This window comes from Chelonoidis abingdonii, chromosome 1 (genome assembly GCF_003597395.2).
Source record: "Chelonoidis abingdonii isolate Lonesome George chromosome 1, CheloAbing_2.0, whole genome shotgun sequence".
Classification (NCBI taxonomy): domain Eukaryota; kingdom Metazoa; phylum Chordata; order Testudines; family Testudinidae; genus Chelonoidis; species Chelonoidis abingdonii.
The window spans coordinates 99,485,433-99,502,010 of record NC_133769.1 but is presented as its reverse complement, the minus strand read 5'-3'; the positions used below and the strand labels follow the sequence as shown (position 1 = coordinate 99,502,010).

General features: G+C 44.9%; 1 protein-coding gene across 1 annotated transcript in view; it reads right to left on the bottom strand.

Moving 5' to 3' along the window:
- DDX17 (DEAD-box helicase 17) overlaps positions 1–16,578 on the bottom strand; it is a 31,821-nt gene that overhangs the window by 6,322 nt on the left and 8,921 nt on the right. Inside the window, 13 exon segments of the mRNA XM_032791930.2 lie at positions 2,027–2,086; positions 2,468–2,529; positions 2,972–3,082; positions 3,437–3,609; positions 3,694–3,854; positions 7,105–7,107; positions 7,544–7,594; positions 7,597–7,681; positions 8,005–8,026; positions 8,028–8,066; positions 9,214–9,218; positions 9,457–9,590; positions 9,914–10,013. Of these exon segments, the coding sequence (XP_032647821.1) occupies positions 2,027–2,086; positions 2,468–2,529; positions 2,972–3,082; positions 3,437–3,609; positions 3,694–3,854; positions 7,105–7,107; positions 7,544–7,594; positions 7,597–7,681; positions 8,005–8,026; positions 8,028–8,066; positions 9,214–9,218; positions 9,457–9,590; positions 9,914–10,013 (1,006 nt within the window).

The window sequence follows — 16,578 nt, the reverse complement described above, 5'->3', positions numbered from 1 at the left end:
ATCTTCCTGCACTTTTAGAAGATACTGTAGCAAGATCAAGAACAAATTGTAAAAGTGATCCGGCCAACTGCGTGGGACACACACCCTTTGTCAGACAACCAGAATACTCTATGGCACAGATCGAGTCTCTGACTGTTAATCAGGAGTGATATAAATTAGCAGACATGCTTGTCTAGAGAGCTGCTTCGACCACCAGTGCAGATATGCCCCCGACCCTGCACTGAGAATGATCTGCAGCTGATATCAAAGCTTCTGTTAAAGAAAACAAAACAAAATAAATTCAATGTTTTTAGTTTAACAGAGTGAAGAGTAACAAAAACAAAAAAATCGGTGCAGAGGGAGGACCTCGCTCCTGGAGATTATCACAAAGAAGTCATTATGGGACCCAGAACTTACCTGGAAGGAGCTTTTTGGAAACCAATATTCCATTGGGATGAGGGAAAGCCCTGGTGACTCAGCCAAAAAGCGCGCACCCCTGTTTTAAGTTATTTATGTAGAAGCCTTCACTTTCCAGGATCTTGGAGGAAGTCGTCCAGAAGTTTGCCAGTTAAGTGACTTTATTTTAAAAAGCAGCAAACTCAGGGCCCCAAAACAGGCAGAGATGTTGTTTGGTAACAAGAAACAGACTATGGTACCTTTCCCCCACAGCTTGGGTGAAGTGGGGCATGGGGAACAGGGAGAGTGTTTTCTCGAGAGGTATCCAATTGAGTTGTTTTGGGGGAGCATTTTGGGGGGTGGGACTGTTTTAAATGTCTAGGCAAGACGCACAAAGAAGCTACCAGCACATAGCAAGCCTGTTTAAAAAAAACACTGCTACAGAAAGCAGCTCTCTTTCATAAAAACTAGTTTCCGGCCTCAGTCCCTTCTCCCAACAGGCCCAAGTTCTAACTGCACAGGTCCAGACATGACCCTAGAGGGCAGAGACTGAAGTCCATATGATCACCTCTTAGAGGAAGTGTTGGACAATTTTGGAGGTGGGGTGAAGGTTATGTGAATGAAGGCTGCCAAGTCTCACACTAGTTTGCCAACATTTAAATGACCTTGAGATTCACAGTGCAGCCACCCTTTCAGGATATAAAAAACGGTTTCAAATAACTAAAACTCTTCTGTAATCACAGAATTTCCCTCTGTGCTTCTTGATGGATCACGTGCAATAGTTTTACTTAAGAGTGCCTCAGTGGTCTGATCCATTGTGGCAAATAACTCTGGTATATGGCCCTCAGAAATGGTCTTTGCCACGTCTGGAAAGTGTAAGAATGCAGATGGACCCAAACTGCTTTAGAATATTTCTAAACTTATACTGGGCAAACGTATAAGGGAGAAAGGTTAATGTTTAAACACAAAGGTGTCATACTACAAATATACTTATTAAAGGGGGTGTTTTAACTTATCCATCCAGAAAGTTTATTTCACTGATGTGAAAATGATCTATGTAATTCTGATCCAACACCGCACTTGGACAGTATATGTTGAAGGCATATAATAGAACCTGCCTACAACCAACACAGAGCTGGGAAGGCTGTTTGAGAAAACAGAAAAGCTGGACCAACGCTTTCCCAGATGTGAGCACATCTGATGGGGAAATTATGTGTATGCAGGGATTTATTTGTATATTTCATCTATGTATTGTTAATTATTTTATGTTGACCTACTCCCCCATACGACTCTCTATTTCAATTATTATTTGATCCCCTCTGTAAATTGGGAACAATCCACCCCTAGCCATCCAGCCGCAAAAAGCTGGAAGTGGGGAGGAAGTAGGTGCAGTGGAAGGATTGGGTTGCATAATTGGACGTCTCTTCTCCCTCTTGGCGATCGATTAGTCATGCCTAGGCCTTGCTGCAGACCAAAGCCTGTTCATTAGGAGCAGGAAGAGACTTTGAATATGAAAGAAAAAAAAAGAGTAATGTTACAAAAAGGTATTTCACATGTGGGGGAAAATCACGCTTTGAATTTAAGAAAATATTTTTGAGTTCAAAGAAGAAAAATATGGAGCAGCAGGCAAGAGAGGCCTGTATGTACAAACCTAGCCCACGAGATGCAACATCTGTAGCGATGAGGATAGGAGCCTTTCCAGAACGGAATTCTGCAAGACAAGAATCCACTGTGAAATCAGACTAGGAGTCACAAACTATGCTGAAGGCTGTGGATTTAACTTATGTATGACCTTTCCAGAATCCAAACAGGATGGGAATTTTTTTGAGAGTGAAACATGGGATGCTTGGAAGTTGTCAAATCCTTTTGGGTTAGACAGAGGAGTAGTTCTCTGCAACAACCTCCCAGTACTGAAATTAACAAGTATAAAGGCTAAACAAAAACCACTGTAGGACTACAGGTAAATCAATTAACACAGATAGTGTGTGCATCTGAAAGAAAGACAGCAACAGAGGGGGAAACATGTTTGCCTAAACGGAGCAGAAGTTCTTCAGTAGTTCAAGTTATCAGCTTTCCTGGACACTGCACTCACCATTAAGTACCCAGTCTCTTTCTGGCTGACTCTTGTCTCCATGGATACACATAGCTGGCCAGCTGTCAAATGGAAGATGCACATGATTTTAGAGAGGTAACAAGAAGTTTTATTAATGTTAAGAGAAAACAGGCAAGGATTAAAATCATTAAGAAATACTCATGCATTCTTTCCCTCCTATGTTTCTGTAGAGACTGAAAGCACATATCATTCTTACAGGTACTAATAACTAGTGCTTAATCCAATCATGCCTATTATACTGATAAAACCCCTTTGCCTTGGCAGTGTCATACACATTATGTCCCACGTAGGCCAGCACACTGTCCCTCTTATATAGTGCTTCAATGTGATGGAACCTTCCAGGAGCCTCAGCATTGCATCTGGCTAAGGGGTTGAAGGGAAAGACCACTTCCAAGACTAGCAACATAAGCATTTCCTCCTGCTCTTCCCCACACTACAGTTTAGGGATTCCTAACGGGAAATAACTGTAAACAAGATACTCACCCATCCCTGCGCATTCTTCGGGTGAGGTCATCACATCGTCTTTTTGTCTCAACAAATATGATAGTTTTGTTCTCTTTCTCAGCCATGATTTCTTCCATCAGTTGAATTAGTCTAAAACAAAAGGAAGAGCTAAGATGTATTTACAAGAACACAGGAGAGAGCTTTCAACTTATCATTTTGAGAGAACGCCTGTAATAAGCAACCACTTAAGAGAAAACTGGGTCAGTACTATTTATGAAGAGTTAAATTATCTTAATATTTAATAACATTAGGGAACAGTGAGAAGCAATTAGATGACTATGGGATTATATTGGTTAGTAAGTCTCAGTAGTGAAAAGTTACATGATTGCAAGTAAACTGCAGTGGACTGATCATTTTAAAAAATACTCCTGTGCAACAAAGGTTTTAAGCCTCCCTCCTCCTCCCACGTTCAAAAAAATTGGGATAGCAGAACAACGGCCATACTTATGGTCCTTCTCGCTCTCCATGCATACATCCACTATTTGCAGGATGTTGTGGTTAGCACTCAGCTCCAGGTTGCCCACATTGATTTGAACATAGTCACGCAGAAAATCCTCAGCAAGCTGGCGCACTTCCTTTGGCCAAGTGGCACTCCACATCAAAGTTTGCCGGTCAGGCTAAAAGAAAGGGAAAGGATGTTATCTGGATGATATATTTTGAGAGGAAATTTGAAGGAAACTATAAGTGAGACATTCACATACCCTTATCTGGTCAACAATTTTACGAATTTGGGGTTCAAAGCCCATATCCAGCATCCTATCCGCTTCATCCAGCACAAGGTACGTACATCGGCGAAGGTTGGTCTTTCCTGCCTCCAGGAAGTCAATCAAGCGGCCAGGTGTAGCAATGCAGATCTCAACGCCTTCAACACACAAGAGGACGGGCTTATATTTCTACAGTCACAATAAACTATTTTTGACAGTAAATTTGTTATAACACTTCCCTTATATGTGTGCCCAAGACTAAGCCACTACAATTTTACTTGGAACTCTAGGCATCCTTAATCATTTTATTAACCATTGTGAAGTTACTGTTACACTACCATTAGAACCTTGAATACAGTCCAGGAGCAGACAGCCTCCTCCCAGAAATTACATGGAAGAGGAAATTTAAAAAGACTCAATAACAGCAGAAAAGGTAAAATTAACCTATGCTTCTAGTCCAGCTGAATCCCCCTCATCCAAAGCTATTAACTCTAGAGAGCTCAGTTTGTAGAGGAATAAAAGTTCAAGTCCCAACTAAGTTTCCCATACTGCAGGGGTTATCAAACTGGGAGTCGGGAACCTCAGGGGGTCGTGAGGTTATGACCTGGGGGGTCACGAGCTGTCAGCCTCCACCCCAAACCCCGCTTCACCTCCAGCATTTATAATTGTGTTAAATATATATATAAAAATAGTGTTTTTAATTTATAAGGGGGTGGCACTCAAGAGGTTTGCTGTGTGAAAAGGGTCACCACTATAAAAGTTTGAGAACCACTGCAATACTGTATCTAATCAGCCCCTTTGTAACAACACAGGAAGCCACACCCTGTTCAACAGCTACTAGATAGCTCAACCTTTCATTTTCTCAGAAGGCTTTATATACAGAAAGAGGAAATGTTGTACAGTATCGTTTAAATTAGGCAATTATTACGGAAGATAGGCATCTGTTTTTCCTCTGTGGCATCTGCTACTATTCGAGATATAAGCCTAAACAGACTAATGGTCAAGTATTACAATTCTTACGTTCCTAAAAAGGAGACATTATTTCCACTTGAGTCTCACAGTTAAGCCCTCCAATCTCATGGAAGCTGTCCAGTAAACAGTTTAGAGACTGAAGAAGGAAGAATTTTCCTCTCTGAGGAGCTCCATATCCAACAGTCTCCCTAGCTGCTCGTGGCAGACCAAATCTTTTAGTTCTAGGCCAGGACTTCAGACTAAATTCCAAGAACAGCAGCTTCCAAAGCTGAAGGAAAAAATACTAATATACTTAAGGACAACATATAGAACAAACATTTGTAACAGAGCCTTGAGTCAAAAGGTCAAAGTAGAGACTCAAGTGAAAGACTCCTAGATCCACTGTATTTAACACACACTGATGTTAATTCATTCCTCTACAGCAGTGTAAACAGTTGGTCATAAAAGAATCCCAGAAAGAAAATTTATAGCTGAAAACAAATTTTCCCCTTCTCTGTACTCTATATTTGACAGCGTTTATAGTGAGAAGAGGATTCTGATCAACTATTTACAGAAAAAGGAAGGCAATTTGAAAGACTAGGGGCACCATATTCTACAGCATATTCCAATCATATGTTACACTCCTAGAGAGGAAGTTTACTTTTTAACACCGGGAGAAAGCGTGACAAGTGACCAAGATGTGGCTTCACAGATCTCTTCTTGAGTTCTGACCTCTCCACCCAGGAACTCACTGCTTCTCTACTGGATTGTGAGAAGATTTTCTTGGGTGGGGCTGCAACTTTGTTCTTTTAGGCTTCTGCTATGCATGCCTTTATCAATGGGAATACTGAAGTTTTGGAACAGGTCTTTTCTTTGACTGCAGGGATGTATAAGAGAAACATGGATTTCCTGAAGAGGTCTGTGCAGTTTAGATAAACCTTGACAGACCTCTTCCCAGCTGGCTCATGCCATTCTATTGTTATGATTCTTTGGTTTGGGACAGAATGAAATTAACCCTACATTCTTGGATCAATGAAGTTGACCTTGGGAAGACTGGGTGACTCTTGGGCACTTATTTATCTTGGTGGCACACACAGAACTGCGGCTCTCTGGAGATCATGTTTAACTCTGAACCATCCTTATGGAAATAATTGCAGTTAGAAAGGGTATGTTGACCACGCATAAGAAGAAAAGCTCCCTAGTTGCTGTGCAGGAGATTTGGCCTTAAGCACTTCAGAGGACACCTCATCTTTCAGAGGCCCATGCAGGCTGTGATTCTTGCATCCAAGGACGGCTTCAGAAAGCTGAGAAGCAGTAGGGCATTTATTATTTCCCCTTGGTGTCACTATTTTTGAGGAGAAATAGGATAGAGAAGTTAATGCCGTAGCAGTAGGGTATGTCTACACTTAACAAGCTGCTGTGCTTCAGTGTAGGGCTTCAGTGTAGGCAAAATGTACACTGATGGCAAGGGTTCTCCCAATGGCGTAGATAATGTTTTCGCCCCCCTTAGCCACGAGGCAGTAGGTAGGCTGCCGGAAGAATTCTTCTGTAGACAGTGCTAGGTCAACACAGGGACTTAGGTCAGCTTAACTATGTTGTTCAGGGGTGTGGATTTTTCACACCCCTGAACGAAGTCATGCCAACCTAATTTTCTAGTGTAAATCACACCAGAAATTATGCCAATTCTCCCCCACTCCTCCAGTCCAACTGAAGATACAGTTTACAAAGGCAAGCCTCTGAGAACAAAAGAGTCTGAAGGAAACTTGCAGATTTTTTTTTTTTTTTTTTTTAAAGTTCTGCTATATACTAAGAAACTGAGGTTGACTGTTTATACAACTTTGGAGGGAGAATGCTTGGAGTTCAACCTGAGGGAGTCAGTCAGTCCTAAACCTTGACCCACAGTCAATAAATATGGTCTCTTTCCAATAAACAGGGAGAAGGGAACATTTAGGGTGACCAGGTGTCTGATCGAAAAGGGACCCTGGTGGCTCTGGTCAACACTGCTGGCAGTTAAAAGTACGGTTGGCAGAGCAGCGGGTCTAAGGCAGGCTAGTCCCTGCCTGTCCTGGCTCCATACTGCACCCCAGAAGTGGCCAGCAGGTCTGACTCTTAGGCCGAGGGTGTGGGGGGTAGGCACAGGACTCCATGTGCTGCTGCAGCCCCGCACTCCCATTGCCAGGAACCATGGCTAATAGGAGCTGCGGGGGGGGGGGGGGGGGAAAGTGTCTGAGGACGAGTTAGGGTGTAGAGCCACCTGCCAACTTCTGCCTAAGGCCCGACTGCTGGCCACTTCCAAGGCGAGAGTGGAGTCAGGCAGCAGGAGGAAGCCTGCCTAGCCTCGTTGCACAGCTGACCAGGAGCCCAGAGGTAAGCCCATGCCCCAACCTGGAGTCCCTCCTGCATCCCAAGCCCTCATCCTAGGTCCACCACCTAGACGGAGCCTCACCCCCTCCCAACCCCCTGCCTCAGCCCATAAAAGTGAGTGAGGGTGAGGAAAGTAAGCACCGAGGAACGTAGTGGGCGAGGGCCAGGGCCTCGGGAAGGGGCGGGGCAGGTGTTCCATTTTATGGAATTAGAAAGTTGGCAACTGTAAAGACTGTCAGATGGGGAGGATGAACAGAGAAAAGGGAGGAAAACAGCCATCTAAATAAGTTACAAGACAAATTGGATGACTGGTACTGTTGTATGCACACCATCTTCTGACTAGAGGTATAATTGCCACAAATTGTAACAGTATGGGGTGTGATCATGCTGAAGCACTTCCCAACAGGCTTAAAAAAACGAAAACAAACCAACTGCACTACTTCTTTACTATATTTTACAGTATCAGATTTTCCTGCTACCTTAACACAGCTCCTGCAACAGTGAATTTGTAAACACACAAGAAAACCATTACTCTCTCCAGGTCTCGATCTGGGGACCTTTGGTGCTCCTCCATATATGCAGTACTCTTAAGTCTTGAGCATTTGCCATAATCATCAGCCACCTGCTGGACTTGCTGGGCCAGCTCTCGGGTAGGAGCTAGAACCAAACACTGCGGAGAGAAAACAAAACCATCCAGGATAAGCTGAGTGGAGAACACTGTCTCAAGCTAAGATAATTAATTATCTCTGCTCAGATATCAGAGGCAGATTTACTAGATTGTCAGCGCTCATTACCTAACAAAAACAACTAACAGCGGCTCAAGTACATGTCGATAATTATCACTGGGCTTTTGATACACGGAACATGCTACCCACACTGCTCAATGAGCAGTTCTCTACTTATCTCTTTATGGCATTGTGGTGCAAATTCATCTACACAGTTCTGTTAACTGCATATTATACATGTAAAAAGGAAAAACTGAGGAGCACTTACAATTGGACCGTCTCCCCTCTCAATATGGCTGGTGGTTAATGTGAACAATTGCAGGTGCAAGTCTGAAATAGAAGAAAATTAATGAAAATTAAGGAACGAGTTTTCCATACTAGATCATGCCAATGATCATCATTGATCCTGGTAATGGGAATTTAGCTTAACATCCTTCTCAAGCAGTGGCAAGTACCGCATGCTTTAGTGGCTGTAAAATACCTTTCCAAACTTGGATGTCTACATTTAGATACATAACAAAAAGTAGCCGACTCTGAATTATGAGCACCTACAACCTAAGTTCCTCTAGGTTGCATGGCCCCTATTAGCCACTGTGCAGACCCTCAGGGCTGCAGGGGGAGGGGCAGATTCCTCTTCCCCACCCCGGATGCAACCAACCCAGCCACAGACCTGTTTGGTCGGTGACAGTTGTCTCTCCGCAGCCCAACCCAGCCTGGCCCGGAGCTGCCACACAGTCTCTCTCGCACCAAGCGCTGGAACACTGGCAGCAAGGCGACTCAAACTGCGGTGCACGAAAGGAGGAGCGTATCTTTGCCATTATGCCCCGCGCGGCGGCACAACTGCTCCCCCAGGCAATAGCCAGGGAGATCACTGATGCTACGGAGCGCTGGCGTGCACTCTGGGCTGCGGGGGGGGGGGGGGGGGGGAGGGAGGGGAGAGAGGAGGACAGCCTGTCCTACAGCCGCAGCAGCCCCGGGCCAGGCTGGGTTGGGGTGCCTCTCCCACGGCCGCGGCAGCTCCAGGCCAGGCTGGATTGGGTCCAAGGGAGGAGTGCTCCTCCCCCGGCCCCAACCCAGCCCAGACCTGCAGGGGCCATGTGAGAGGCACCTCTCCTCCAGAGCTCAGGTGCTGCTGTGGGGAGAGAGCGCTGGTTGGAGTCCTCTCTCCCTGTCGCAGTCTGCACCTCAAACCGTTTGTCCCTGGCCCCACCCCAGAGCCCCCTCTCTGCCTCAGCCCCATCCCACATGCCAAACCCCTTGGCCCCACCCCTGCCACATTAATTTTGTTATGCGCACCAATATGGAGGTGATGTGCACATAAAATTCATTCTGCACACGGGTTGGAAAAATTAGAGGGAACACTGCCTACAATTCCTGCCTATGTCAGTGGAAAGTATGAGCCTGTATTATCCTTTGTGATTTTAACTTGTGTAACTAAGTCAACCAGTAAGTGAGGTCCATTTAAAAAAAAACAAACATATGCTCCCCTCTAAAAAATGGAAACATTGGTTGTGGGACAGCCAAATAGAAAACAGACAAGATCAGGCACACAAAACAAACCACGTGCTCATTACTACTTAACAATCCCACTTACAACACCGAACATGCTTTAAAATGCTATAACCCTCCCTTTGCACATGTCTGAATGACCAACCAAGAGATGCAAAGCAAGAAGAAACTCATACAAAGTAATTAAGAGGAAATGGTCACAAACACGTACTGCCAATGTCTTTCCGGAGCCTGTCTGAGCGATGCCCACCATGTCTCTGCCACTGAGGGCCAATGGGAAGCCCTGGCACTGAATTGGAGTGGGTTCTGTGAAATTCTGATCGATCAAGACATCCATTACATACTCTGCAAGTTAAACAAAAAAAGTGAAGAATACAAACTATGTAGGTCTGAGTAAATGCCATCAGTTTGAAGACAGAAATGCTGGGGAAATTTTCCTCCAGAACCCAGTTTGGGAGCAATTTAAAGTTTCTCACTTTGAGACTCTCAGATTGACAAGCTAGAGGATTCCTTAAAGGTTTACTTTTCTGATTAAGATCTCTAAAGCTACACTAGATCTGACAGCCCTTCTAGAACCAAACAGGTCTGATCAGAAGGGTGTTAGCCCAGCACTCCTTCCTTACCCCAACAACAAAGCTGATCAGCATACTGAATGACAGAATACTCACGTGGGAAGTTAGCATGGTGGAAGGCAAACACAGGTTTGGGGCAGGCATCTGTCCCCCTAACTGTAATCTCTTTCTTTCGTCGCAGTTCTTCAACTTCATACTATTTAGGTGGAGGGGGAAAAAAACAAAACACAAAATTCTAGGTTGTCAGCAGCAACTTAATACACATTTCTGATGCCAACTATTAATAAATTCCACAAATGCTTTAGCTGGCAGCCTGGTTGAGAGGTCTGATTGTGTAAGGAAGCAAAATAGATTTCTACTCACTAAGGATGGGGCATGAAGCAGGGTGGTCCCTCTCTTTCCATCAATACAATTAAATGGGAACTCCATGCAGTAGCAGCCCTAACCCAGAACTGCTGCTGAGAACCACTTGTGAACTAACATTTCCTTTCTTGTGGAAAACACTACTCAGAAACATAGCAATGATAAATTAAGGCCCAAATACTTTTTAAGTGGGATACTGACATTTTCTGAAACATTTGTACCTATTTATTGTTATAAGTAACATCCCAGGTTAGCTTAACTGAAGAAACAGGAAAAATCTCTCTCCACTTTTCCAGTTTACTTTGCACATTTGACAGTACTTTGCACCAAGTCAGTTTCACTGTTCCCCCAGTAAAGGGCCTAATCCAAAACCTAGGGAACTCAATGGAAAGACTCCCACTAATGTATGTTTTGGATTAAACCTATGGTTACTTTCCCATTTGTGAAACGAAAAACATTTTGAAAATACAAACATGGGATTGTAAAACAACAAAAATTAACAGGGGCATTCAAATGCAGTGCAGAACTTGCAACTAATGATATTTATGGGTTTTTTTAAAATGAGTTGAAGTTGATATTCCTTTGCATGGTGTAAATAAGGCAATTAAGGAAAGACTACTTATCTTTCAGTAACTTGAGTTCAAGATGTTTTGTCCCCAGGTACGCATCATTGTAGGATGCACGCACCCCCACGTGCTCGACTGGAGATGTGAATCAACTGTGTCCACCCACACACTATGAAGCCTCTTACGCCCAAGCGAGGCTGTATATGGAGACAGATCTGCTGATGCTCCCCAGGTTCTTAACTACAGAGCCAAAGCCCTGGTCTACACTGGGGGGAGGGGAATCAATCTAAGTTACGCAACTTCAGCTACATGAATAACGTAGCTGAAGTCGATGTACTTAGATCGACTTACTGTGGGGTCTCCACTGCAGTGAGCTGACTGCTGCCGCTCCCCTGTCGACTCAGCCTGCACCTCTCAAGGTGCTGGAGTACAGGAGTCAACAGGAGAGCACTTGGGGGTCGATTTGCCCACCAGATCGATCGGGGCAGGGACACCTCAGTGCTTTGCACATTGGCCTGCTAAACCCAGGGTTGTGAGTTCAGTTCTTGAGGGGGCCATTTAGGGAGCTGAGGCAAAAATCTGTCTGGGGAGTGCTCCTGCTTTGAGCAGGGGTTGGACTAGATGACCTCCTGAGGTCCCTTCCAACCCTGATATTCTATGATTCTATGATCTGGCGGGTAGTGTAGACATACCAAAAGACGCCACAGGAGGGCAAGGGGTAGAGTACCCACAGGAACAAAACATCTCAAGGAACTCAAGTTCCTGAAAGGTAAGTAACTTCTCCTCCAAGTATATATCTCTATGCGTGCTCCACCACAGGAGGCTCACAAGCAGTAACTCAGCAAAGTGGGTGCTGAGGAGGTGGATCCAGGACAATTTGGAGAACTGTGTAGCCAAAGGAAGCATTCATCTTGGACATAGGTAGGACAGCGTAATATTTAGAGAACATGTGAACTGAGGATCAAGTTGCAGCCCTGCAAATTTTTACAATAGGAATGTCTTTGAGAAGGGCAAAAGAAGCAGACTGAGCCCTGATGGAGCAGGCTGTAAGCTGGAGGTGGGAATTGTACCCTGGCAGTCTCAGAGCAAGCAATGATATAACCTGAAACTCACTCTAATTGTCTGAGTGGCTGCAGACTGTCCTTTCATTCTTTCAGAGAAGGTTACTAGCAGCCACGGAGACATTCTAAAGGATCTAGACCTGCCAAATAGACGATGAGGGGGCTCAACACATCTAAATGTATGGTGGCAAGCCTCTTCCCTCAAGGGGTGAGATTTGGGAAAGAATACTAGTAGACTGATATTCTGACCTTCAGCAGGAAATGAAGATGAGGACATAACATGACCCTATCACAACAGAAGGCAGTGTATGGCAGATCAGCTTCCAGCTGAGACAAAAGCTACCAGGAATGAGGTCTTGATGGAGAGATGAAGGAATGAGCAGGTGGCCATAGGTTGGAAAGGAGAGTTTAAGGCACTGAGGACCAAGTTAAGGTCCTCAGGAGGTGTGGGGTTCCAGATACGAGGAAAAGTTGGACAGATTCTTAAAAGAATCTGGCCACGCTAGGGTGAGCAAAAAGAAACAAAAAAAATCTTTCATCAGGCAAATTGAAAGCCATAGTAGCTGCTAGGTGCACCTTAAAAGAAAACTCAGGTAAAAAGATGGTAATTTCTAACAGGCAACCAAGTATCCTTGAGCGAGTAGCTTCTGAAATGGATATGGAGTGACAGGAACACCAGGAAAGGAAGCATTTCCACTTCTGCAAGTATGTCTTACATGTGGAATGCTTCCTACTATTCAAAAGTACAGCCTGGACCTAAACCACACAGTCCCATTCTAAAATTTGAGACACATTGAGAATCAAGCCTTGAAGTTCAGATAACAAAGTTGGGGTGTCAGGAGCTCCCATCTGAGAGGGAGGTGTTGAGATATTCCTCCAGAAAAGTGGAGTAGATATGAGTACCACACTTGTCTGGGCCAAGACAGTACTATTAAGACCACCTCACTTTCTCTTGCCTCAATTTGACTAAAGTGCTGGAGATCAAAGCTGCTGGAGGGTAGGCACAGAGAACAGCACAGGACCAGAGGACTAGAATGGTTCTCCCCTAAAGAACTGCAGCTGCATCCCATTTTGGAGCAGAAGATTTGGCATTTCATACTGGTCAGGATTGCAAAGAGACCCACTATGCGGGGCCCTATGCTTCACAGCTGCTGTGGCAGATCAGATTATTGAGCTCCCACACATAGTCCTGTGGAGATCTCTATGTGGTAGGCAATGCACCAGTTCCATAGTTTTAGTAATTCTATACACAGACTGAGATTTTGCCCCCCTCCGATTTATATAGTATGCATCCACCCTGTTGTCCATCCATTACTCTAGTAGCATGACCCTGAATGTTGTGGAAAAAACGCTGGCACGCATAACAGACTCCCCTGATTTCAAGAACATTTCTTTGTGAAACCTGTTCTTAAACCCAGTGCAAACTTTGCACTTGGATGGGACGTGAGAGTCTCTGGGTCACTGAAGACAGCTAGAAAACCTTTTGCCTTTGAGTGAAAAATGTATTGCAGGTCTGGCAGGATTTGAATTCTGGGGCCCTTTGGCATACCTCAGAAACTAGGTTGAAGAGAAAGGCCAAGGAAATGTTCCCAGGAAACTGAGATGGTGGAATCCCCCTCCCTCCAAAGCACAATCTTGTGCAAAGTAAGAGGAAATAAACAAGTATAATACAGGCTGGAAAGAGCTTCTAAGAAGCAGTGGACACGCACTTGCTGTCTTGAGCTGCAGGTGTCTGAGACGGAACTGCAGCAATGGCAGATCTGTGCTCCCCTCCATACCCTCGCTTGAGGTACGAAGCTGTATAGTGTGAAGATGAGGATCTTGCAGATTCAATCTTCAGACTGAGCACACAGGTGTATGCATCCTACAGCTGAGCACCTATATGAACATAGGCTCAAAGAACTGTTTCCTATGAAGAGTGTATGGAATTTGTTAAGAAAGGTGATTAAAAAGATAATTAAGTTTATTATACACCTTTTATTTTCTGTATATGGGGGAAGGGTGATCTAAAGGGAAAAAAATAGGAAGATAGGATTAAAATAAATTATGAAAAGGGCAACGGACTATTCCTAAAATTTCTCATCCATTAGCAGCAGCATCTGTGATTCAAACAAACTGTTCTGCTTTGTTTTACTTCAACTGTTCAGTTTGTTAAAAAACTTTCCTGATGTAGGGCTTGCAACAATGTAGCTCATAGCCAACAATAATAAATCATGGCATCAGATATGCCTCACTAATGGAACCAGACAGGTCAAGCAAGGAGATGATGGATTAGAAAATAATTAAATTGAAGTCTTATATTTAAAATCCAATCTAACAATGGGGAAAAGGAAATTCAGAAGCACACAGGACAGATGAAAAAGGCTGTATAAGGGTCCTGCTGATCCACAGCCCCCCAGCCCCCCCGCCCACTTCCTTCTTGCTGGCTAACTCCAACAGAGGGACAGGCGGGGAGGAGGGTGGGTTGGAATGGACACAAACAACACACCTCAAAGAATAGTTATGCAAGCTTAGTAACTATTTTTTCTTCTTTGTGTGCTCTCTAATATGCTGATTGCAATACCACTTGGCCAAACCCAGCACCATCTCTAGCCTGTTGAGTGATGGTGTAGTGAGACGCAAAAGTATGAATGGACGACCACGATGCCACTCTACAAACGTCCTGGATAGGAACTTGAACCATAAATGGTGCCAAAGATGCCTGGGCCCCTGTGGAATGCACTACCAGGTCAGGAGGAGCAGGGCCACATCATAGCACGAACAGATACAGGAGGTGATGCATGATGAAATTCTCTGAGCTGAGACTGGAAGATCTTTCATCCTGTGTACAATAGCTACAAATAGCTGAACAGATTTCCAAAATCATGTAGTCCTTTCTACGCAGAAGACCAGTGCATGCTTGATGTCCAGCAAGTGGAGCCTCTGTTCCTCCCTGTTGGCATGAGGTTTCGGAGACCAGTAGGAAGATATCCCAGTTACTATGGAATTGTGAAATCACCTTACGGAGGAAGGCCAGATGCAGACACAACTGGACCTTGTCCTTGAAGAATATCATATGGGGTGGTTCTGAAGCGAGGGCCAGAATCTCTGAGAACCTCCTGGCAGAAGTAATGTCTACCAGGAAAGCCACCTTCCAGAACAGGTACAGCAGAGCGCATGTTGCCAACGGTTCAAATGGGGGTTCTGTTAGCCTTGCCAACTCCAAGTTGAGATCCCAGGGAGGCATTGGTTGCCACACAATTTCTCAAAGCCCTTAAGAAACCAACTGCAAATGGAGTTTGAGAAAATGGAACAGCTGTTCATCCATGGGTGAAAGGCCAAGAATGCAGCTAAAGGGACCCTAATAGATGACACGGTTAGGCCTGTTTCAAGTGCAGCAAGCAATCTAGAATGAACGTAGTGTTAACTGTGTAGGTGTAGCACCTTTCTTCGTAGACCAGATCAAGAATCTTTTCCACTCTGCCAGGTAAGTGGCTCTAGTGGAGGGTTTTCTGCTCCCTAAAAGCATCTTGCGATCCAGCCCTGAGCTCTGTGAGGTTCAGTCATAGCGCTTTCAAGCCATGAGATGAATGGACTCGAGGTTTGGATGACATAGATGGCCATGGTCCTGGAAGATCAGGTCTGGCAGACAGACTGGCATTTCAACCAAAAGGTCTAGGAGTGTGGTGAACCAGTGCAGACATGGCCAAGCCAGGACTATCAGGATGAGACATGCTTTGTCCCTTCTGACCCTCAGCAAGGCCTCGTGTATGAGAGGAAAGGGAGGAAAAGTGTAGAAAAAATATAGGCCATCCAAGGGAGAAGAGAGGAATCTGCGAGCCGCTGCGGACTGTGAACCATGAAGGAGCAGAACTGGAGACACTTCCTGCTGTGCTTCATCATGAACAGATCTACCTGGGGAGTGTCCCCACTTCTGGAAAATGCCTTTCACAACATCTGGATGGATGGACCACTTGTGATGGTTGGAGAAAGATCAGCTGTGGTAGTCCACTAACTTGTTCTGCGACTCCGGGAGATGGGCAGCTTCAAAGTGGATTGAGTGAGTGGGCGATACAGAATTCCCACAAGAAAAATACTTCTTGGCACAGGTGAGAGGAGCGTGCTCCACCCAGCCTGTTGATATAGAACAACATCGTTGTGTTGTTTGTGAGAACTGACATGCACTTGCCCGCCACGTGGGGTTGGAACGCTCGGCAGCCCAGACAAAAGTTCCCTGATGACATGTAGTGAGAGCTCTTCTGGAGACCAGTGGTTCTGAGGGACCCTAAGTGAGCTCCTGAGCCCATCCAAGAAGTATCTGTGATGAGAGACACTGATGGTTGGGGGTCCTGAATATAGGACTCCTACAAATATTGTCAGTGAGTCCAACCACCAAAGAAGGGAAGTGATCACTGATGAGGGAAGTGTGATGACTCTGTCTACGGTGTCAGCCCACCGAATTCATGCCTGAAGAGATGCTGTGGTAATTGTTGAGGTTCTCTATAAGCATCCCTATTGCTGGGAATCGAGCTTCTGGGAGGAAGGCTTTGGTTGGGACCAAGCTGAGGATCACCCCGATGAACTCTATTCTCTGAACCAGGGAGAGAGTAGACTTCTGCACGTTTATCAGCAGACCTAAGTCCTGGAATGTTGACTGTATTAACTTTATATTGGATTCCACCTGGGCAAGGTCTGATCTTTGATCAGCCGGTCGTCGAGGTAAGGGTAGACCTGAACCCCTTGTCTCCTCTCAGGAAAGCTGCCATAACTTCCATGCACTTCATTAACATCT